Below are 23,402 nucleotides of genomic sequence, written 5' to 3' on the forward strand. Positions count from 1 at the left end.
TGCTGCATCCACAGCACCCCGTTAAGAAAGGAGAAAGAACTCTAGAGGTGCCTGGGTGCCTCAGCCCGTTAAGCGGCTGCCTTCTGCTCAAGGTCATGATCTTGGGGTTCTGGGATCCAGCTCCGCATCGGGATCCCTGCTCAGCAAGGAGCCTGCTTCTCTCTCTCCTGCTGCTGCTTCCCCAGCTTGTGTTTTCTCCCTCCCTCTCTCTCTCTCAAATAAATAAATAAATCTTAACAAAAAAAAAAAAAAAAAGAAAGAAAAGAAAAAACACTCTAGAAGGCTGGGGATCAAGCTCACCCTCAAAGGCGGCAATGGGTCAGCCCGATGGGCACCTCCAGATCCGAGAGCTGGGAGGGGTTCCCATTATCCGAGGAAAAGGAAAGGGATCCTGGGCAGGCAAAAGTAGCACATGGCTTGCTTGCAAGGGAGTGGATTTCCAGGCAGAAGGGACTGCCAGGCTCGGAGGTAGGAAATGGCTTGGATTGTTTGGTGGAAGATTTGAAGACAGGATCAGGAGAGACGAGATGGCTTGGAGCTGGGCTGGGTCCAGACCACAAGATGGTAGGTCGGAGGACTTGGACTCGATTCCGAGAACAATCGGCCTAAAGCTGGAAAGTGAGATAAGCATATTTGCAGTGTAGACCGAGTCCACTGCACAAGGATGCATGTGAGGGGGCCGCGGCGGCTTCAGGGAGCCCAGGATGAGGGTGATGCTGCCCCTCGGAGCCTCGAATGTGGGTCGTGGCAATGGGGCTGGAGACGAGGGAATGCAGGCAGGGGAAGCAGTGTGTGCAAAGGCCCAGAGGGCAGATGGAGCCCCGTGGGTTGAGGGCGGTAGGAAGAGTTGGGTGTGGATGTGCGGGTGGGGGCCAGAGGTTGAGAGGGATAGGAAGAGGAGGACTCTCATACCTTACCGGGAGCACCCTAGCCGGCTCCGCTTCCTTCTTCCCTGGCCAGCCTGGGATTAGGTTTGGGGGATTTCCCCAAGCTGCCCCGTGCCCAGCGGAGGCCCGTGCTCATCACGGCAAATGTGCCCATCCAACTGGGTGCCGCGGTCGGCATAGAATTCTTCAGCAGCGCTGGCTGGTGGGCGAGAAGGGGACGCGCATTGACTGAGCACCCTTGCTCCGTCCGGGCAAGTCTCTTTCCCTCCATGCTGGTGAGGGGTGAGCGTGGGCGTCCCCATCTTCCCCGTGAGGAAACTGAGGACGTAGGAGGTTCAGAGAGCTGCTCAGCGTCCTACATCCACAAAGTGGTGGAGCAGGGTTGGCAACCTGCCAGCCGCCTGCTCAATAAATGTGCATTGAACACCTATTATGGTCCAGGCACTATTCTAGACACTGGATAATCAACAATGAGTAAACAGACACAAGTCCCTGTCCCCGTGGACTTTATAGTCTCGTGGGGGTGCAGGGTTGGAAGAAATGGACAATAAAAATAATTGTACCTAGGACGACCCCAGTGTCCCGTCCCCTCATGGCCACCAGAGGGCACCGCGAGCCCACCGCCTTCCCTGCTGGGTTCCAGAGACAGCCGCCGGGGAGGCCCGAGTGCACCCGAGCATCTGCTCAGGAGTGAGCCGAGGAGAGCTGGGCCAGGCCCCTTCTTCCACCGCCTTTCCAGCTGCATCGCCTCAGCAGGTCCCCATGCAGCTGCTCCGGGTCTCTCTGACTTTTTAAGGCCCCGTGTGCTCCGGAGATGCCCGGGCTCAGAGTCAGGCACCGACCTCCAGGTACCCGCCTGCCCACCCCTGCCGTCTAGTCGTCCCTCTTCCCCGCCCTCCTGCCACCCACCCCGGCGGGGGCACCCGATCCAGAGCGTCGGGGAAGGCAAGAGGTCAAACCAGCTTGACGGAGTCCGTGAACGCCGTGGGCGCTGAGTCGGAGCCTGCCGATCCCAGTTAAAAACGGAAAGCATTTAAGGACGGCAAGGCATTCTTGGTATCTGAAAGCAATTCAGCTTTGGATCTTTAAAAAAAAAAAACCCACTGTGGTATTATGTGGTGTGGACACATGTATTAATTTATTGCTAGCCCTTCAAGACAATATGGTAGGTAAAATTCCATAAATATTTCAGTACCTCTGTACTTTGTTCCAATCACTTCCTGAATAATAGATCTTTTTGGCAGTTACTCAGTAACATTTTAAGACCTGCTTGCTGCGGCCCTAAGTGCTGCAGCTTGTAAGACCAAACTACAAAGTACCAAAGGAAATGTCACCACGAGGCTGTGAATAAGGTCTTCAACTGCTCACTTGTATTAATGGGACTGAAGCAGGGGGATGAGGGCTTTCTGCATTTCGGGTAGGGAGGGCTCTTCAGATCCCTGCAATCTTCCTACAGCCCTCCTGGAAATCGATCGGGGGAGACAGATCTCTGGGTTGGTGGGTTGCTGGGGAACCTCTTTCCTCTCTCCCAGCAATTCAGCACAGAGACTCCAAAGCCTGAGACAGTACCAGTGAAGAGTGCTCCCACGAGCCCCTTGCTTTTTTTTTTTTTTTTTTTAAGATTTTATTTATTTATTTGAGGCAGAGAGAGCATAGTAGGGGGGAGAGAGAGGTGGATTCCCCACTGAGCAGAGAACCCAACGCGGGGCTCCATCCCAGGACCCTGAGATCATGACCTGAACTGAAAGCAGATGCTAAACCGACTGAGCCATGCAGGCGCCCCAAGCCCTTTGCTTCTTGATATTTGGTTGTTCTTTAGCCAAAGGAAAGCATTTCTATTGGGCTAATATATCAATATGTGAAGGACGATGCTGATTTATTAGAGCCTGGATAAAAAAATAATTCTTCCCGCATTACAAAACAACAATAATAGCGCCTTCGCTGTAATCTCCCCAAGAACCAAGCATAGTTCATCGTTTCTTTTTCCATGATTTGTTTCGTTTTCTTGGAATGTTATGAGCCAGAAGGGGATTTCACTGAAGTTTCACAGCATTTTACATAAAGGATTGTCCATACACAGTTTTATATTTTTGGTAAACTAGGGGCTTCTGGGTGGCTCAGAGGGTTAAGCCTCTGTCTTCGGCTCAGGTCATGATCTCAGGGTCCTGGGATCGAGCCCCTCGTTGAACCCCTCATTTGAGCGCCTGGTCGAGCCCCTCATCTAGCCCTCCTCCTGGAGCTCTCTGCCCGGTGGGGAGCCTGTATCCCCCTCTCTCTGCCTGCCTCTCTGCCTACTTGTGATCTCTCTCTCTCTCTGTCAAATAAGTAAATAAAATCTTTTTTTTTTTAAGGTTTTACTTATTTATTTGACAGAGATCACCAGTAGGCAGAGAGGCAGGCAGAGAGAGGGAGGAGGAAGCAGGCTCACAGCTGAGTAGGGAGCCCGATGTGGGGCTCGATCCCAGGACCCTGCGATCATGACCTGAGCCTAAGGCAGAGGCTTTAACCCACTGAGCCACCCAGGTGCCCCAGTAGGTAAACTAACTACCCAAATAGACGAGTGACTTCAGGGGCTAAAGTAAGCCTTGCATTTTTTTTTTTTAAGATTTTATTTATTTATTTGACAGACAGAGATCACAAGTAGGCAGAGAGGCAGGCAGAGAGAGAGGAGGAAGCAGGCTCCCTGCTGAGCAGAGCCCGATGCGGGACTCCATCCCAGGACTCTGGGATCATGACCTGAGCCAAAGGCAGAGGCTTTAACCCACTGAGCCACCCAAGCGCCCCAAGCCTTGCGTTTTTTTAAGTCCAATCTAATTCCAATGGATGAAAAGTACACCGGGGAAGCTGGAGAAGGTGCAGGAGAGCTGTTTCCGTGACCTGTTCCGTGGCAACAATTCAGCAATGCTCTGCATAGAATAATTAAGATAGAACCAAAAAAAGCTTCATACATCTTTTCTGACAGTTAATTTATCTTCGCCTTTATTTTTCATATGTTAATTAATTTAGTTATCAGGTTATAAAATGAAGAAGTAAAAATCTCTATTCACTGCTATTCCCGGGAGAGACTCACTCTTAAGAAGTTGTTTCGAATTCTTCTGGGGCCTCTCTTGAATTGTAAAGATGATGATTTATAGCTTTGAAAGCTCTATCGACTCTGTACATGAAGGACAGAGAATTTAGCTTATGCTCACTTTTTCTTTTCTTTATTTTTATTAGTTTTATTGTTTTCTAAATTTTAATTTTATCTCTATATTTGAGTCACTAATCTGCACCCAGTGTGGGGCTTGAGCTCATGACCCTGAGAGCCAGGGTCCCACGCTCTACTGACTGAGCCAGCCGGGCGCCTGTGTTCAGTTTCCTTTTATTGGTAGTCTTTCTATTGATTATCATTATAACTTTAAATAATATATCGAATCCCCTCTTCTCGATGTAGTCACAGAAAATTGAGATGTAATTTGATACCATAAAATTCACCCTGTTGAGGTGTTCATTCAGTTCAGTGGGTTTTAGTATTTTTATAGAGTGGTGAAATATCACCACTATATAATTTTCAAAAATATTTTTCTGAAGATTTTATTTATTTATTTGCCAGAGAGAGAGCACAAGCAGGGGGAGCAGCAGAGGGAAAGGGAGAAGCAGGCTTCCTGCTGAGCAGGGAGCCCGATGCAGGGCTCGATCCCAGGACCCTGACATCATGACCTGAACCAAAGGCAGATGCTTAATGACTGAGCCTCCCAAGAGTCCTGAACATCCAACTCTTGATCTCAGCTCAGGTCTTGATCTTTAGGTCGTGAGGTCAAACCCCGTGCTGGGCTCCATGCATGCAGCCTATGTAAAAAAGAAAAAAAAAAAAGAGCTTCAACTGACAGTTCATGAACCACACATGACCCACAGACTGCCTTCATTTGGCTTTTATTAGCATACACACACATATATATAAAGCAGCCGACGTTTTGGTTCATTTTACCTAAAAACCCAGATTTCCAGCTTCTGTTGGAAAATCGGGACAAACACGATTCATAGAGCTGAGTGGCTGTTGTCCCTACAGACAGGCGTGTGATCCTTCCCAACTCTGTCCCCTGGTCCCCTTGGCCATCTGCCTCCTGCTTGGCCTCTTTACCCATGTGAATTCATGACCCTTGTCTTTTCTTTTTTTCTGGTTTTATCCTGGGGAGGAATGCTGACCCCGTCCCCAGGGGTAGCTGTGGAACGGTTCTGAGATCGTCTTCTCGTAGTCACCCTGTTTCTCTCCCATTCTTTTTTTTTTTTTTTTTAATCACTGGTAGGTAGGCACAGTTCTTTTTTTTTTTTTTTTTTAAGAGATTTTACTTATTTGACAGAGAGATGACAAGTAGGCAGCGAGAGAGGGAGAAGCAGGCTCCCCACTAAGCAGGGAGCCCAATGCAAGGCTCAATCCCAGGACCCTGGGATCATGACCTGAGCCGAAGGCAGTTGCTTAACCAGCTGAGCCACCCAGGCGCCCTTCTCTCCCATTCTTGCTATTCCTTTGGAATAACAGCAGAGCAGAGCGTATGCATGGGAGGACCATATCTGCCAGCCGGTAGCGGTGGAGACTTAGGGATTGTCAGGTCTCAGACAGCAGGTCTCAGTGAGATTGCTCAGGAGAAGTGTGGCCGCAGAGAGCAAAAGCCGTCCAGGACGGACCAGTGAAGAAGGCAGAGAACAGACAAGTCCGAGAGGATGGCCGGCGGTGGAAAGGGAAATCAGGAGTGTGTGGAGTCACAGAAGTCAAGTGAAGAGCATGGGTCAAGAAAAGAACGAAAACGGGGCGCCTGGGCGGCTCAGTGGGTTAAAGCCTCTGTCTTTGGCTCAAGTCATAGTCTCAGGGTCCTGGGATCGAGCCCCAAGTCGGGCTCTCTGCTCAGCGGGGAGCCTGCTTCCTCCCTCTCTCTCTGCCTGCCTCTCTGCCTACTTGTGATCTGTGTCTGTCAAATAAATAAATAAATAAAATCTTTAAAAAAAGAAAAGGAAAGAACCCAAACGTCTAATGCTGCCCACCCAGGAGGCTATACAGTGTTCTTTAAACTGTGCAGGTCAGGGATGCCTGCGTGGCTCAGTCCATTGGGCGTCTGCCTTCGGCTCAGGTCCTGATCCCAGAGTCCTGCGTTGAGCCCTACATCAGGCTCCTTGCTAAGCGGGGAGCCTGCTTCTCCCTCTGCTGCTCCCCCTGCTGTGCTTTCTCTCTCTCGTTCTCTCTCTGTTAAATAATTAATTAATTAATTAATTAATAACATCGTTCATGATTGTGGTGAGCGCATAAGGGGAGAGGAGAAAATGTAGGCTCTTTCCAGAAGTTTGGCCGTGAAGGCAGTAGAAGGTCACGTGTGGTGAACTACGGAGAATTGGTTGTTGGTTGGCTGGTTGTTTTAAGGTGGAAGAGATTTGAACTTGTTAATAGAGGGAATAGTTTGGGTCTTGTGATGTTGTGAATGGTGTAAACTGACTGGCTCATCTCCACCAGGAAACATGTAGAAATTCGGCAAAAAATCAAGTAAACATCCTTCAGAACGCACAGCTGGGTTTCGAGAAAGGAAGGGGATCCCCCCACACACACACAAAGAGGAAATTAAAAAACCAGAGCTTTGAGGCTGTAGATCTTGGCAACACAGGGGCTTGGGTTCTACCCTCACCTAGAGATTGGAGATGAGGTCTCTCCTGGGCCATTGAAAACAGGGACCCTAATATGAAATTCCTCCCTCCTTAGAGGGGGACACCCTCAGTGAAAGAGTAAACTGGGAAAAAAAGCTTTCCATCAGGGAGCCTGGGTGGCTCAGTCTTAAGTGTCTGCCTTCGGCTCAGGTCATGATCCCAGGGTCCTAGGATCGAGCCCCGTGTTCGGTTCCCTGCTCTGCGGGAAGCCTGCTTCTCCCTCTCCCACTCCCCTTGCTTGTGTTCCCTCTCTCGCTGTGTGTCTCTCTCTCTATCAAATAAATTAATTAATTTAATTAAATAAAAAATATTTCCATCAGCTCAGAGGGCACAGAAGAACCTTGCCGGCTTCACCGAGATCTGATGGCAATAGAAAATCTTTCCCGGCAAGCCAAAGGCTTGCCCTGGCTCAGATTTGGGTTTCAAGTTGACACCATCTGCAGGGTCATGGAAAGCCAGATAGAGTGAACAAATAACACGGTCCAGGGTTGGGAATATCCTTGAAGCATCCTTGAGGGGAGCATACCCGGAACCTTTCTAGAAAGACACCCTCAAACCTAGTCACGTGGCTTCCCACTGATAAGGCCCTGCGGACTCTGAGTTCACAGCCCCAAATTAGAAACTTAAGAGGAAACCATCTGTCATGATTGAAAGTAAGCACCCTAGGACTCCAGACAGCAGTTATAGGAAGAATTTTAAAACGGACTCAATGTGAGAAAGTAACACGAGGCGGTTAAAAACGAGAGGCAGAGGTTTAAGACAAAGAGGAAGGATAAAGGGTAAAACTAACACCCTGTGAATCCACCAGCCTGGCAGTCCATTCCCCTTTCCTTGGGCTCCGGGAACGGGTGGCCCCTGGTCTGGGTCTGGGAACATAAACGTGACTCTGGGGACAGCAGAGGGGGCGCGGCGGTGGCGGGAAGGTCACGTTCATCCATGCACGTGCACACCCGTCCTACATGTCACTGTTTGCTTAGAGGTCAAGCTAGAAAAGTCCGCATGGGGCATCTCGCTCAACTTTCAAGTTTCCTGGGCCAAGAAAGAGCGTGAGTCCCAGTAACATAACCACCACTTTCCTGAGGTCTCGGAGTGCGTGGGTGGCCAAGCCAGATGGCGAGCGGGGTGAGCACCGCATGTCTGTGTGTTTCCCTGCGGGACTCCTTGGGCAGAGTCCCCGCAAACCGGTCCCGTCAGCGGCCGGTGACCGTGAGAAGTGACACCGTTATCCAGCTCCTGAGGGACGGAGATGGGGCGGGAGCCCTGAGCCCTAGCTTGGATCAGTTCTGGGTCCCTGTCTCAGGTCACCCCGTTCAACCCCCACCCCTGCCACTGGAGGGACTGAACTCTTGGAGAGCGGGGCTCGGTCTGACTCCTCCGGCCCCAGGGCCTGGCTCGGAGTGTTCCTTCCACTTCCTTCCTTCAAGCATCCAGGGTGATGAGGGGGGGCCCGGCCCAAGTGCTCTGAGGCTCTCCTGAGCCGGAAGGAAGAGCGGACTCTTGGCCCCTGTCCAGCAGCATTTCCAGGGTGTGACCCGGGAGCGGGGGTGGGGGGTGGGGGGCGGTTTCCTGGCCATTAAGTAGCACAGGATAGCTCTGTCCCTTGGTCCCTTGCACGACTCTCAGTCCGTTTCAGTACTTGGGGGCGGGGGTGGGGGAGGCTGCGGGATGGTACAGAATGGCTAACACTTTCCTAACCCTTGCTGAGCCTTTGGTTCCCTTTTCTTTTAACAAAGAACGGATCTTTGAGTCAATGAATGCTTCCAGCGCAGAGGGAACAAGGTCTAAGTAGTATCTTTGTTTACCTTGTAATATCTTTGTTTACCTTGTTATTTCTTCTCCTGTTGGACCTTCTATTTATGTCAAGTGATACTGGTTTTCCATTTGCAGAAGTGATACCAAAAAGGTTCCTTTCAAAATAAGTTTATTAAGCAAATAGTAAGTCATCTTAAAGAAAAACATAAAGTAAATAATAGGACAGGTGGTAAAGCGATTGGACAAAAATCCCAACCGTCCATGCCTGAAGCTGGGGAAGTCGGACCCCCTGGGAATGGAAAGTCCTTCCCTCTCTCCAGCTCCTGGCTCCGATCCCAGAGAGGAGGTCAGCCCAGAGAGACAACTTTCCGGCCAAGGACATCTCTGGGCTCCATTTCTCCAGGGTGGAGCCTTTTAAATAAGCCTGCCTGGGGGCAGATCTGTCTCTCAGGACTGATTCAGCGAGCTGTAAGGGAGGGTAGCTAGTAGCCACATACTAGGAGCCGCTCTGGCCTCGGGCAGGGTTCCTTTCCACTGGCCTCTCTCACCCCGGAGGGGTCAGAGTCGGAGGGCTGCCGCTGATTGCCATTGATGCGAAGTCCCAGCTGTAGGCCAGGAAGGGGCCTCTCCAGTTGGCTGACCAAGTCCCTGTTGCAAGTTGGGGGTCAAAGCCACAGCTGAGCTGTAATTAGATGTTCCTTTGCCTGGTCTTGACCTCTGTGTGTGTGTTTTTCTGGAGGCGTGATCTGTGGCTCCAGGAGGCTGGCTTCCTGTCCTCCCCTGCTGGCGGGACAGACCCTCGTCACCCACACTCAGCCTGTTCTTTGGCATCCATGGGATCCTGCACTCGATCCTGGCATCTTAGGTGCACAAGGAAGGAAGGTGGAAGCCTCGTGATGATGCTATTTTCTGCCTCTTTGGTACCTTGAGCTCTGAATCTGCAACATGATTTCGGTGGCTTCTGGCCCAGAGTGGGCCCCACCCCCAGTTCTCTGTGCTGCTTGCGGCAGGCTGCAGCCCCAGGCAGCCAAAGGGAGCACTTCTGAGCTTCCCCTCAAGCACCAGGTCTGTCCACACGGAGCCTGTGGTGGGGGATGGGGGCAGATCCAGGGAATTGAAATCCAGATGTAAAAGGCCGGCAGCGCGTTGAGGGGCATTCTTCCTGGGGCCCCAGGTATCACCTTGGGTTCCTGAGCTGGAGCTTCAGGTCTTTAAGGCCTCAGAGAGACTCCCTGAGATAGGGCCTTCCTCAGGGGTCTTTGGGAGGCCAATCCCCCAGGCCGTGGGGATTCAGAACCCCACACTGGTCCGACTTTCGCGCCTCCAGAAAGCGGAGATCTGCTCCAGGGTGACCCGAGGCTGGGGGCCCCACTCAAGATCAGGGCTTCCTAGTTGCTGCCTCTGGGCCTGGGGGCTCCCCAAGTGCACGGTGGTCTCTGGCCTGTGTTCCGGCTCAGCCCAGCTCACCAAGCCTGGGGCGCAGGGCCTCTCGTCCAAGGCCTGGGGTCCCCAGAAGGTGCTGCGGACTGGGGCCCTGGGTGGGGTGTGGGGGCCCAAGGAGCTGGGAGGGGAGAGGGGGGCTAGCGGGGTGGGGGGGGCAGAGGGGGCAGGCGGGGCTGTTGCCCGGGCCTCCAAGGTGCCCCCCGGGGTGGGAGGGTCTGGGGCCCGGTCCATCAGCAGGGGGACCGCAGAGCCGTACCAGTCCTCCGAACGCTCTCGGGGGGTGCCCCTGGGCTCGATCCACAGTTCTCCTCCGGGGCGCCAGACCAGGGTGGGCGCGTGGTGGCTGGGGTCTGCGTGCTGGGAGCGGCGGAACAGGCGTTCTGCCAACACGGCTGTGCTCAGGAGGAAGAGCGCGGCCAGGGAGGCCAGCGCCAGCATGGTGGGGATGCAGGGTCCGCACGGCAGCGGGGGCCACGAGCCCATCTCGGGCACAGGGAGGCCCCCCGTGTGCCCAAAGGGCTGCTCTGGAGTGGAAGGCATCTGGAGAGACAAGGGTGGGGAGAGTAAGGCATCGAGACCGGGTGGGCGCGGCCTAGAGGGCGCGAGAGGCAGCGAGTGTCCGGACCACAGTGAGGACAGAGGCAGAGGCCCAAGGGGCTCGGTATCTGGCCTGGAAAGCAGACCCAGGCGGATAGAGGAACCAAGGGGACCCAAAAGGGCAAGAGAGAGACAGAAGCCTGGAGAGCCAGGGCACCTCTGTGGCCGGGAGCCCAACACTCCTGCTCAGGCTCCCCACCCAGCTCGCTTCCAGAAGCCCTGGTTCCCTCTACGACCCCGGGGTGCCTCAGACAAAACTCTAAGGGCCCTAGCACCCCCCCCACCCCTGCGCCCTAGGTCTTGCTGGAGCCTCAGAGGAAGTCGTGGGTGAGGAAACGAGAGTCCCCCGCCCCCCGCCGGCTCCCGCCCTGTGTGAGCACCCACCCGCCGTGGGCTGGCCTGGACGTTCCCGGGCCTCACGACTCTCCCCGCGAAGCAGGTCTTGCTCTCTCCAGGCTCCGCTTCGCTTGCTGTCGTGCTAGGCGTCGGGCGTCCCCACCGCACCTGTGGCTGTCCCCACCGACTCCGTCTCCCTTGCTTGCCTCTGCCCGCCGGGCCCCACACCTACAGGGGCCTCACGCCGGCGCAGCCCCAGGGCTCCCGGCTCTCTGTTCGGAGCTCTCCTCCCTGTGCAGGAGGGTGCCGGGCAGCGGCCCCACATGAGGGCGGAAGGGAGGGCACCACCTGTTGCCGGGCGACGGTGCCCCAACTCCTCCAGGCCCAGTGGGGTTTCCTAGGCGACCTGGGGGGATGTGGTCAGTGTGGTGGAGAGGCGCTTCCTGGAGAGAGGTGGGGCCCGAACCGGGGCAGTGGTTGGTTGTACTGAACTCCGGCTCACCCCATAGTCAGGCCCCAGGCCCCAGAACGTTCACCCAGAGACAGAGAAGGAGGTCGGTTTGCAGAGCCCCGAGGCTCCTGGCTTCCCCCCGTACGGGGGTGCCCTGTCCCCTGCCTGCCCATAGGACCCCGCCAAACCTGCTCCCGCCGCCCAGCCCACACCCCCTCCAGCCTTCCCCATCCTTCTCATGAACAGACATCTCCTTGTCTTCTGGCCTTGTGGTCTCCGTTTTGGCCGGAAGACATCTGTGAAGTGAGGCGTGGGTAGGAGCGGAGTAAGGCCTCTGGGAAGAATGCACGGTCGGGCTGAGGCCTATCTCCAAGGCTCTGGACATTTGCCACCCTGGTCCTTTCTCCTGGGGTCAGGGGTCAGAGGAGCCTGGGGGCGGGCGTGAGGGAGAGTCCTCAGCCACTTGGGTCCTTTCAGAGATGGTCTAGTTTGACTCGATGGCAGACAGATGACGAGCAGGCCCCACAGAAGGGCCGTGTCGTGCCCAAGGTCGCACAGCCCATGTAGGTGTTGGGGACCGGAGAAGCACAGCTCTAAATTCCTAGTCCAGCAAGCAACCAAACACAACGCAACTCTTACTCAGGGTTCATATTTTCTTTTGCAAAATAACAGCCATCGAATAAGAAAGGCTAAACAATATGTAATATGAATGTCCACTGAAACGTAAGCGTCTTACCAGATGGTCACAAGGGCAGCCGGGCTCCCCTTGCTGCGTCCTGCAGGCTTGCGCACAGGAGGGGCAGGCGGGGGTGGGGCGGGGCGGGTGCAGAGAAAGACAGACAGAATCCCAAGCAGGCTCCATGCTCCTCATGCAGGCTGACTTGGGGTTTGATCTCATGACCCTGATCATGACCTGAGTTGAGATCAAGAGTCAGATGCTTAACTGACTGAGTCATCCAGATGCCGCTGTATGTTTTAATTCTATCACTTAAAAAAAAATGCTTAACATTTTTTAACTAGTTCCTTCAAAAATTAAAAATAGAATTACCCGGTGATCCAGCAATGATATTTCTATGTATATCCAGAAGAACTGAAAGCACAGAGTCAAACAGGTATTTGCACACCACTGTTGATTAGCCGTGTTATTCCCAGCAGCCAACAGGTGGGAAAAACTAAAATGTCCATCAACGGAGGATAAACAGAAGGCCGTATGCATACCCACCTATGCATGGACACAGCGGACTATTATTCAGCCCTAAAAAGGAAGGACAGTCTGACACCTGCTACAACATGGGTGAACCTTGAAAACCATATGCTGGGGGCACCTGGGTGGCGCAGTTGGTTAAGCGTCTGCCTTCAGCTCAGTTCGTGATCCCAGGGGCCTGGGATCGAGTCCCACATTGGGCTCCTTGCTCAGCGGGGAACCTGATTCTCTCATGAGCTCGTGCTCGCTCACGCTCTCTAACAAATAAAATCGTAAAAAAAAAGAAGAAGAAGAAGGAGAAAGAAAGGAAAACTATGCTAAGTGAAATAAGCCTGTCACAGAAGGACAAATACCACAGAATTCCACTAGTACAAGTTCTGCAGAGCAAGCACAGTCACGAGGACAAAGCAAGTAGAATGGCGGTTGTCGGAGGCTCCGGGGACGGGGGCTGTTGTTAGTGGGTACAGAATCTCGGTTTGACAAGACGAAACATTCTCAGGATGGATGGTGGTGATGGTCGCACAGCCGTGTACTGACCTGTACACTTAAAAATCATTAAAATGGGGGCGCCTGGGTGGCTCCGTGGGTTAAGCCTCTCCCTTCGGCTCAGGTCATGATTTCAGGGTCCTGGGATCAGGCCCCGCATCAGGCTTTCTGCTTGGTGGGGAGCCTGCTTCCTCCTCTCTCTCTGCCTACTTGTGATCTTTCTCTGTGTCAAATAAACAAATAAGATCTTTTAAAAAAAATCATTAAAATGGTAAAATTTATGTTGTATGTATTTTACTACAATAAATACGCTAAATAATAAAAAATAATAATATAGAAAATTGAAACATAGAGAAGGAAACTATGGCTTGCGATCGCCTCATTCCCGAATAAGCCTGCATTCTTTTTTTTTTTTAAGATTTTATTTAAAAAAAAAAAGATTTTTTATTTTTAAGTAATCTTTACACCCAACGTGGGGCTCGAACTCACAACCCTGAAAGAGTCACATGCTCCATTGACTAAGCCAGCCAGGTTCCCCAGCCTGCAATTTTTTTTTTTTCCACAACCTTCTGCATGGCAGGGATCCGAACCCCAGATGTCCTGACCCTCAGGCCCCTCCCACTCCACTGCTCAAGAGTTTCTGAAACCAGAAATCAGGAAGTTACTCAAGGAGTGTGGGCGATAGAGAAATCTCTGGGTCAGAAGTCTATTAAACAAGCCTTGGTGGGGGGTGTCTTTGGAGTTGATGATGGGGTGCTCCTGGGGGTAGATGTTCAGGGGGCAACCTGATTGTACCTGGAACCAGCGAGAGAAAACTTAATTCTCCTAGACTAGGTGGCGGGCTTGTGGGCTGCCGTGTGCAGAATTCTGTCCAAGGGGCTCTTCCCTCTTAAGTGTATGTGGTGGTTTTAAAACTTTTTAAAAAAAATTTATTTATTTATTTTGACACAGAGAGAGATCACAAGCAGGCAGAGAGGCAGGCAGAGAGAGAGGAGGAAGCAGGTTCCCTGCTGAGCAGAGAGCCCGATGCAGGACCCTGAGACCACGAACTGAGCCAAAGGCAGAGGCTTTAACCTACTAAGCCACCAAGCTGCCCCTATGTGGTGGTTTTAAAACATGTCTGCAAATTCCTTGACATTCCTTTTATCACAGGGCGGGGTCTTGTCCTGCCTCCCCCCTCCCCCACTGCCCCGTGCCCTCCCCACTCCCCACTCCCGGTCTCTTGACCAGAGGCTGGCCTTAGTGACTGACTTCTAATGAATGGAAGTCAGCACATCCCAAGCCTACGCTGAAAATAAATAAAATCTTTAAAATATATATATTTTAAAAAATAAAAATAAAAATAATTTTTAAAAGGGGCAGAGCTCCCACATGGCTTGGACTCGCTGTCTGTGTATCGATGGATCATTTGTCATCTATCAGCTATGTATCTCAATGCTCCCTCTTGGAACCCCAGTCGCCATGTGTGAGGAAGCCCAAGCAAGATGCATGCAGGTGCCCTGGTCCAAGTCCCCGCTGCAGTCCCAAATGACAGCCAGCATCAGCCACCGTAAGTGAGCCACTCCTCAGATGACTCTCCCCCAGCTTCCACACCGCGTCAAGTGCAACAGAGACAAGCTTTCCAACACTGAGCCCTCTTGAAAACAGAGTTATTGGGGCACCTCCGTGGCTGGGTGGGTTCAGCGTCTGCCTTCGACTCCGGTCCTGATCTCAGGGTGCTGGGATCGAGCCCCGCATCAGGCTTCTTGTGCTGCGGGGAGCCTCTTCTCCCTCTCCCTCTGCCTGCTGCTCCCTTGGCTCATGCTCTCTCTCTCAATCATTCTCTCAAATAAGTAAATAAAATCTTAAAAAGAAAAAAAAAAAACAGATTTATAAGAAAAATCAGTATGGGGGCGCCTGGGTGGCTCAGTGGGTTAAAGCCTCTGCCTTCGGCTCAGGTCATGATCTCAGGGTCCTGGGATCGAGCCCCGCATCGGGCTCTCTGCTCAGCAGGGAGCCTGCTTCCTCCTCTCTCTGCCTGCCTCTCTGCCTACTAGCGATCTCTGTCTGTCAAATAGATAAATAAAATCTGAAAAAAAAAAAGAAGAAAAATCAGAGTCACTGCCTCAGGTCACTAGGTTTGGGGAGGTTTGTAACTGCACCGCTCTCCGGCACGGCTCTCCAGCACGGCTCTCCGGCAGCACGGCTCTCGTGGGAGGAGTAAGGACTTGCTTCAGAGTCGCCCGTGGGCCTTCTCCGGCGTCTCCGGCGCGCAGTCTCCATCCCTCTGTCCCCTCCCCCCACCCCCCCACGGATCTCTTCCACCGTTTCAGGGCCTCAGCTGGGGAGGGTAAAACAGCCGCAGGGGCAGTGGCACTGAGGTTGGTGAGGAAAGGTCACAAGCCATTCGGATGTGCCCTCCCCCCGCAGCTGAGACCCAGGACACCTGCTCTGTCCTGTGCAGTGGTCATCAGCCACGTGCGGTTCTTCAAATTCAGTTTAATTCAAGTAAAGGACTCCAGTCCTTCCGTCTCACTAGTTGCATTTCAGGTACTCAGTGGGCGTGTGCAGCCAGTGCTGGCCCCCGGACCCTGCGGCGCGGCTGAAGAATGTTCCCCCGCCACCCAGAGCTCTGTTGGGCTGCGCTGCACTTGAACCTCACGGCCCGGAGCCATCCGAGGGCAGGGGAGGGCAGCATCTCCTGGGAGTGCCTTGGCTTGGGGATCTAGGGCTCCGCCCGGAACCTGGCCAGTAAGAGGCTCCAGGTGATCTGGGGAGCACAGCGCAGGCAGAACCTCACAAGCTTGGGGCACAGCAGAAGCACCTGGGAAGGTCTTTTTTTTTTAAAAAAAAAAAAAAGCTCAATGCTGTAGGGGCTCTGGGTGGCTCAGCCAGTTAAGGGTCTGCCTTCGGAGGGGGTCATGATCCCAGGGTCCTGGGATCCTGTGCCCTGCTCAGCGGGGAGTCTGCTTGTCCCTCTCCCCCTGCTTGTGCACTCTCTCTCTCTCTCTCTCGCAAAAATGAACAATATCTTTTTTTAAAAAAAGAGAGAGGGAGGAGAATAAACGTTTGACGATGTAGCCACACCCCACATGGAGACCATCAGAGCCTCCCAGGAGGTGGGGCCCAGGCAGTCTTCTTAGGGCTTTCTGGGTGATTCCAACATGCAGCCCAGGTTCAGAACCGCTGCTGTCCTCTGTCCTCGGGGGAGTCCAGCCACTTCTGCCCTGTCGTGGGCACTTGCTGGGTTCTCCCAGGAGCGGGACCATGGGGGGAAGCACCTTTTCTGAGTGGTTCCTACCATGTCACCCGGCTCCTAGCCGTGAGTTACTGGGCCAACACTTCCTGCCCGCTGGACCAGGCAGTTCTCTCCCTTGGAACTTCAGGGCTGAGAGGGAATGACTGCCAGGGTGATTGCACCTGTTAGATGTAAAAGTGAGGAACTCTCTGTGACCCCACTCCCATCACATGGACCAGAGAAGTGGAGGCACCCGCCTGCAGACAGAGCAATGGAGAGACCATTTCTGACGCCAGGAGTCCCTGGTTCTAGTTCCTCCCCGACGCCCAGCTTCACTCCTGTCCTTGGGTTCTCGGGTCCTTATAATACATTTCCCTTTGTGTGGGTGGTATATCTGTGACTGGAGACCAAAAAGTGCTCATTTACGTAATCTTACACCTGTGAACTCTGTTCTAGAATAGAACTTCCAGCTAGAGTCCACAGGTAACTCAAAGGTAGTAAGTAAAAAATGCCTTCATTATTATTATACAGCATGTTTCCTCTTTTTTATTTTTTTTTTACCTTTCTATGGTTGTGTAATATTTCATAATATAAAGCCTTTAAAAATCTACCATCTCCTCCCTCTGAGTTTAGTCTCCTTTATAGCTGTCGGAGTGATCAGGGTCAGCCCTGTGATAATGTTTGCATTATCCTGAAATCTTTCCTCTTCCTCACCCCCTTCAACAGCATCAACTGGTCCGTGCGATTTTATACCTAAGATACCCTGCAAATGTGACACTCCTCTCCGCCCCCACAGCCACCCCTTAGTGTCAGTGACCTGTCTGTCTCAACAGCCTTCTGATGCGGTTTCCCTTACTCAGTTTCTCCCTCAACCTAATCTTTTCCAGGGTCATCTTTTATTTTTTATATATTTTTTAAAGATTTTATTTATTTACTTGACAGAGATCACAAGTAGGCAGAGAGGCAGACAGAGAGTGAGGGGGAAGCAGGTTCCCTGCTGAGCAGAGAGCCCGATGCGGGACTCGATCCCAGGACCCTGGGATCATGACCTGAGCCGAAGGCAGAGGCTTTAACCCACTGAGCCACCCAGGGACCCCCCTCCAGGGTCATTTTAAAAAAGACATTTCTGAACTTATCATCTTCCTCCTTCAAAACCTTTGAGAGGGCACCTGGGTGGCTCAGTCGGTTAAGCATCTGCCTTCGGCTCAGGTCGTGATCTCTGGGTCCTGGGATCGAGCCCCGTATTGGGCTCCCCGCTCAGTGGTGAGCCTGCTTCTCCCTCTCCCTCTGCTCCTCCCCCTGTTCATGGTCTCTCTCTCCTTCTCCCTCTCAAATAAATAAATAAAATCTTTTAGAAAATGATAAAAATGATTTACAAAGGTCTCAAAGGCCACCTCTTTGGGGAAATCTGGATCTTGGAACCAGTCAGCCCCGGATTAAATCTGAGATTCCTGGCTCAACAGCTATGAGACCATCTATTTGGTTTCCATTTTTCAAAAATTCCCAACCCGAGGGGCTATGAGGGGGTAACAGCAGATAGTTTGTATAAGGCACCTTGGAAAGCAGGCGTTCGGCCGTTCTGTGCCTTTCCATCTCGACCCAGCACCGCTTCCCATCTCTGAAAGACCATGAAGGATCGGTCCCTTCGCATCAGAGACCGACCTTAAATCTCGTTACCACTCAGGGTTGCTCTGCAGGGACCAGCAGGTTCCCCAGGCTCTGAGTCTCCACGTCCCCGCACCCACCGCTGGTGCACCTGACTGATACCCCGTTCTCGGAGCGCACGTCCTGGAGACCCTCTTATCTCGGTCCGCTTCCCCCGCGCCGTTGACTCTGTGTATTGCTCCAACCGCCCTGTCTCGGGCACGTGCCAGCCTTGTCCTCCCCACCACCTTCTTCATAAATCTTCTGCCGTGGACCCATACAACCACTTTCCTTTGGTCCTGTTGCGGGGTTGGTGAGCCCCATGGGACACAATCACACAACTCACCGCAGGTCGTACCCCTAACTCCAGCTGGTCCCCTCAGCCGCGATGTCACGTGGATCTGGGCGGTGACGCTCCTTCTTTCCCTTCCGTCCGGGAGCTCTTCCGGACCTCTCACAGCTTCCCTAAGGAGCTTTGCCTTAGGGGCAAAGCCTCAACTCTCGCCGTCAGCAGATCCGCTTTCTCTCTCTCTTGTGCCGAAAGGGGATGCCTTCAGGCGGGAGCTCCGGCTCTCTTCCTGGTTCACTTTCAGCCTCCGAGACTGGGGCTGGCCCCTTTGGCTCCTTATCCCCACCCCAAAATGATGGATTAGCAATCACGAACACCATGCTCGTTCGTGGCTCTGTTCATGGCTTGCCTGGGGATTCTTACTGGTTCCTCCTGTCCCTGTGAGCCGGGTCTGCCCAGATGCTTCCTTCCCACGGTGAAGGACACTGTGAACCACTCTGTCCCCTGGGCTCGTTCTCCTACTTTGTTTCAGTGTCTCCACTCCTCCAGTGTCCCTGCTCCTGGCCTGTGACCCTTCTACATGCCTAGTAATTTACTAAGAACTTTTCTTTTCAAGTAATCTCTGCACGCAGTGTGAGGCTCGAAGTCACAGCCCCGAGATAGCTCTCGAAGTCACAGCCCCCAGGCACCCCTGTATGTCTCATTTCATCCTCTCAAATAACCCCGGCGGTGGTTCTAATCCTTCCTTCTCTAACAAGGACACTGAGATTCTGAGACTTTTAAGTAATTTGCCCAGGGAAAGGGGTAGAACCAGACCTCAGCCGGCTTCTCTCCTTTCACTCTGCCATTCTGGCCGGCCGGGATCCTTGTCCCCTCAGCTGTGCTTGAACGAATCCTTGTATGTCAGGCTATGGTGATTCATGGCCTTCCAAAGACAGGTTTGATTGGGTTTGGCCCTCACTAGGGAAGACGACCTCACAGAGCACGACCCTTCATTTCCATTTCCCCCGCATGCTTAGTAAATGCTTTTGATGATGTTCAGTTCAAGCTATCTTGGCCTTGACCATTTTGCCTTTTCTTTTTCTTCTTCTTCTTCTTTTTGAGAGAGAGAACATGAGAAAGAGAGAGCATGAGCACATGAGCAGGAGTGGGAAGGGGAGAAACAGACTCCCCGCTGAGCGGGAGCCTGATGTGGGGCTCGATCCCACGACCCTGAGATCATGACCTGAGCTGAAGGCAGACACTCAACCAACTGAGCCACCCAGGCGCCCCGGCCTTTATTCTTCTATCAGCTGAGTAGACAGGAAAATGCGATGATGGTAGCAGAGACGTGACTTCTCATCACTTTGATGGGAAAGGACCCGAGTTGGGATGCAGTAAAATCAGTGAGTCTGGTCTCAGGCAGAGTAGCAGGGGGCTTTGGGGCTCTAGTCTGCCTGCAGTGTATTGAAGTATCGAATCAGGGAAAGAAAAGAACAAGATTAAAGTGTATGAATGGAAGGCTAGCAATATACGATTTCGGTTTATAACTAAATCACGAGCGGTAAAAATAAAGAGAAAGAAAAGAAAAAGGAAGGAAGGAAGAAAAAAGAAAGGCAGGCAGGCAGACACGTGTGCGGAATAATTAAGAATTTTACAATTTTCTCATCTGCAGAGGACAGAGAGAGAAACAAGCACTCTTCCTCGGCATTCTGCTTGCACCAGGCAGTGTTCTGGAGCTTTACCTACATAAACTATTTCAGAACCACAGCAACCCTGCAAGATTATCATGGGTCTTTTTTGTCTGTGTTTGTTTTTTCAGATGAGAAAACAGAAGCAGAGAGAAGTAAAATAACTCGCCCTAGGCACCAGGCTTCGGAGGGGGCGAGCCCGTCCCAGCCCGTCCGGGGCACACTGCACTGCCCGATTTCATGCGTTTGCAGAACACATCAAGGGCTCGAGCAGAAGACCAAGCTTCATGCGATTTATGGGGGAAATGAGATCCGTTCATATTGTCAGATGAATTCTTCCTGACACAGCAAGAATGATCACATCCTGGTGGAATGACCTCACCTCATTCCCACTGATATCCTTGTATCAATATTTGATATTGTTACATTGTTATATGTTCTGGAGGGTGATTATTCTTGGTGAGGAGTTAAACAAATATAGGAAACAAAGGAAAACACAAAGAGTTGGCAATTGATCAAGCCATTCAGTAAGAGGAATGGAGGCTGAAGGCAAAAACACAGAGGTTCGTAGCTCCTGGCTGGCTTGACTTGATCTCAGGGTTGTAAGTTCGAACCCCTCACTGGATGTAGACAGTATTTAAAAATAAAATTTTAAAAAATATTCATTGGGTTTTTAAAAAAAATTATTATTATTATTTTACTTTTTTAAAAGAGAAAGGGAGAGCAAAGCAGGGGCAGAGGGAAAGGCACAGAGGGAAACCAAGCAGGCTCCATGCCCCTCGTGGAGCCGGACTTAGCGCTCAATCCATAACCGTGAGATCGTGAACTGAGCTGAAACCGAGTTGGACATTCAACCAACTGAGCCACCCAGAGACCCCTTAAAAATAAAAATAAAAAAAATTTTTAAGATTTTATTTATTTGTTTGACAGAGAGAGAGAGAGAGCACAAGTAGGCAGAGCAGCAGGCAGAGAGGGGACCCAGGCCCCTGCTCAGCAGAGAGCTGGATGCACGGGTCCATCCCAGGACCCTGAGATCTGAGATCATGACCTGAGCCAAAGCAAACGTTAACCCACTGAGCCACCCAGGAGCCCCTAAAAATGTCTTAAAAACAAAAAACAAAATGCATACACAGAGATTACAAAAAGAATGACCATGTCATCATAGCTCAATAAAAGGAAATTAAAACCAGATCCCCAAGTGACTTTAATTGGAGATGTACAAATCAACTTGCAGAAAATTCTTTCTTTGAGGGGCACCTACCTGTCTCAGTCAGAAGAGCATTCGATTCTTGATTTCGGGATCATGAGTTCAAGCCCCGTATAGGATGTAGTGATGACTAAAAAAATAAATTAAAAAAAAAAGTCTTTCTTCAAGTCTCGTGATGCACTTGATTAAAATCTCCGGGATCTGACGAAGCTAAACCATAAAATAAAGCTACCTACAGATAAGAAAGACAAGGGCTGCTGCCCTCATCAACTTTATCTGAAAGAGATATAAAAAGTAAAGGCCACGGGACACCTGGGTGGCTCAGCAGGTGCAGCGCCTGCCTTGGGCTCAGGTCAGGATCCCGGAATCCCTGAATGAGCCCCACGTGGCATCATCCGGCTTCTTGCTCAGTGCGGGGCCTGCTTCTCCCTCTCTCACTTCCCCTGCTGTGTTCCCTCTCTGGCTATCTGTCTCTGTCAAGTAAATAAATAATTTTTTAAAAATATTTTATTTATTTATTTGAGAGAGAGACAGTGAGGGGGGCGTGAGAGGGGGGGTCAGAGGGAGAAGCAGACGCCCCGTGGATGCCAGACTCCATCCCCGGATTCCAGGATCACTACCGGAGCGAAGGCAGACACCTAACCGGCGGAGCTACCCAGACACCTGACAAAGTGACTGCGTTGCATTCACCCAGCTCATGAGTGTTGGATGGAGGACCTCAACCCGAAAGTCTATCTTTATGTCCAGGAATCTGCCAAATACAGAATTTCACCCTAAGATTCAGACATAAGAAGAAAACTCAAATAGGACTCTGCCAGAAAGAGAGACAGACAGGAAAAGACCAAGGAGGGGCATTTAACAGAGTTCTCACCAGCAGCCAGGGCGTCTGACCGTCATTACTGGGGCGCCTGCTCGGTGCCAGGTGGGGAGTAGGAGCGGGGAACTCAGAGGTGGGGAAGACACGGTCCCCACCTCGGAGTGGGCGCCAGGCAGGGTTCCGGGTAAACAGATAGATTGCGGCGCAGGGTAATCAGAGCCGGGCTGGGGCCGCAGGAAGCACAGCCGGAGGCCGAGGAAAGGAATTGTTTGGGGGGGGGGGGGGCTGGGGAGGGGACAGCTGCGGCTGAAGGCTTGGTGGGGGGTGCAGGGGGACGGTGGGTGCAGGCGGACGGTGGGTGCAGGCGGAGGGGTGATGGTAGGGCTGAACGTCTCGCGGGCCGAAGATGCTAGGAGGGCAGAAGGCGGAGAACAGAGGCAGCAGGAGTGGCAGAAGCAGATTGCGGGTCATTGTCGCACGTGGGGCCCTGGGGACAGCAGGGACTCTCCTCTGCGACGTGGCGGGGTCACGTCTCTCGCGACCTTAGTTTCCTCACTGGGACCGTGAAGGATGAACGCAGAAAGAAACGTTCGTTTTGCTGTTGTCGTAAAGCCCTTGGTTCCGATGGAGCCAGCGAGGCCGCCAAGAATCGGCTTCCCCAGCGGGAAACAGAGCTGCCACCGCTTGGAAATACATTTTGGAAAACCCGTGATCTGGGTGAGGGGCGGATTCTCACCCCCGCCCCCGCCCCCACTGCAGCCCTCCGTCGCCTGCCCCTGGGTCTGAATTTGCACCAGCACTTAAGCCGCTTTGTCTGGGAGAGGAAGTAGTTCCCGGGCGCCCAGCAGGAGGGGGGGGGGGGGGGGGGGGGGGGGGGGGGGGGGGGTCGCTGGGGTTGGGGGGGTGAGAGCGCCCGCGGCTGCCGCTGTGGGCGCCACCTGCACTGGTGCCACCCACCACCCCTGCCGAGCTCCGGTCTCCACGTTTACTTTTTTATTGAAAAAAAAATTTTTTTTTTTTTTTTTTAATTGGGGCGCCTGGCTAGTAGCTCAGTCCGTTAAGCGTCTGCCTCGGGCTCAGGTCATGATCCCTGCACCCTGGGATCGATCCCGGCATGGGGCTCCGGGCTCAGCGGGGGGTCCTCTTCTCCGCTCCCCCTGGGGCTCCCCCTGCGTGTGCTCTCCCTCTAAAACAAATAAATAAAAGCATTAAACCTTTAAAAAAAATATATATATATATATATACACATACATATATATATACACACACATATATAGTTTATTTTCTTGAAAGACCCAGCCAGCCTAGGACTGAGGGGAAGGAGACGGACAAGCAGACTGGGGCCGGGGGAGCCTGAGGTGGGCTCAGCGCACTGCGGGAGATCACCTGTGAGCGGAACCGAGAGTCCCGGCTCAACGGGCTGAGCCACCCAGACGCCCTGCCACTAGCCACTCTTACTTTTTTTTTTTTTTTTAAAGATTTTATTTATTTATTTGACAGAGAGAAAGATCACAAGCAGGCAGAGAGGCAGGCAGAGAGACGCAGAGAGAGGGGGGGGAAGCAGGCTCCCTGCTGAGCAGAGCCAATGCGGGGCTCGATCCCAGGACCCTGAGATCATGACCTGAGCCGAAGGCAGCGGCTTAACCCACTGAGCCCCCCAGGCGTCCCCTCCACTTGCCACTTTTAAAAGGCAAAACCCAGGGCACCTGGGTGGCTCAGTCTTAGCGTCTAC

The 23,402-nt window shown here is 52.4% G+C and overlaps 1 protein-coding gene and 1 long non-coding RNA gene across 3 annotated transcripts; both read right to left on the bottom strand.

Annotated features, from left to right (window-relative positions):
• Nucleotides 1-3,118: 3,118 nt before the first annotated feature.
• On the bottom strand, nucleotides 3,119-21,919 carry LOC116580962. 2 transcript variants are annotated; one of them, XR_004281840.1, is made up of 3 exons: nucleotides 21,725-21,919; nucleotides 18,034-19,071; nucleotides 3,119-3,195 (listed from the first exon to the last, which is right to left on the bottom strand). It is a non-coding gene; the product is annotated as an uncharacterized LOC116580962 (long non-coding RNA). The 2 variants fall into 2 exon arrangements; XR_004281841.1 differs by lacking the exon at nucleotides 21,725-21,919 and adding an exon at nucleotides 20,904-20,944.
• On the bottom strand, nucleotides 9,314-11,265 carry C20H16orf54 (chromosome 20 C16orf54 homolog). Its single transcript, XM_032327879.1, has 2 exons — nucleotides 10,734-11,265; nucleotides 9,314-10,292 (listed from the first exon to the last, which is right to left on the bottom strand). The coding sequence occupies exon 2, from the start codon at nucleotides 10,290-10,292 to the stop codon at nucleotides 9,600-9,602; it is 693 nt and encodes a 230-aa protein (XP_032183770.1). The 5' UTR covers nucleotides 10,734-11,265; the 3' UTR covers nucleotides 9,314-9,599.
• Nucleotides 21,920-23,402: the final 1,483 nt, after the last annotated feature.

The sequence above is a fragment of the Mustela erminea genome, chromosome 20 (assembly GCF_009829155.1).
Source record: "Mustela erminea isolate mMusErm1 chromosome 20, mMusErm1.Pri, whole genome shotgun sequence".
Lineage (NCBI taxonomy): Eukaryota > Metazoa > Chordata > Mammalia > Carnivora > Mustelidae > Mustela > Mustela erminea.

Bases quoted from the DNA above. Each gene is read 5' to 3' on its own strand.
- C20H16orf54 (XM_032327879.1), bottom strand. From the start codon at position 10,292: ATGCCTTCCACTCCAGAGCAGCCCTTTGGGCACACGGGGGGCCTCCCT.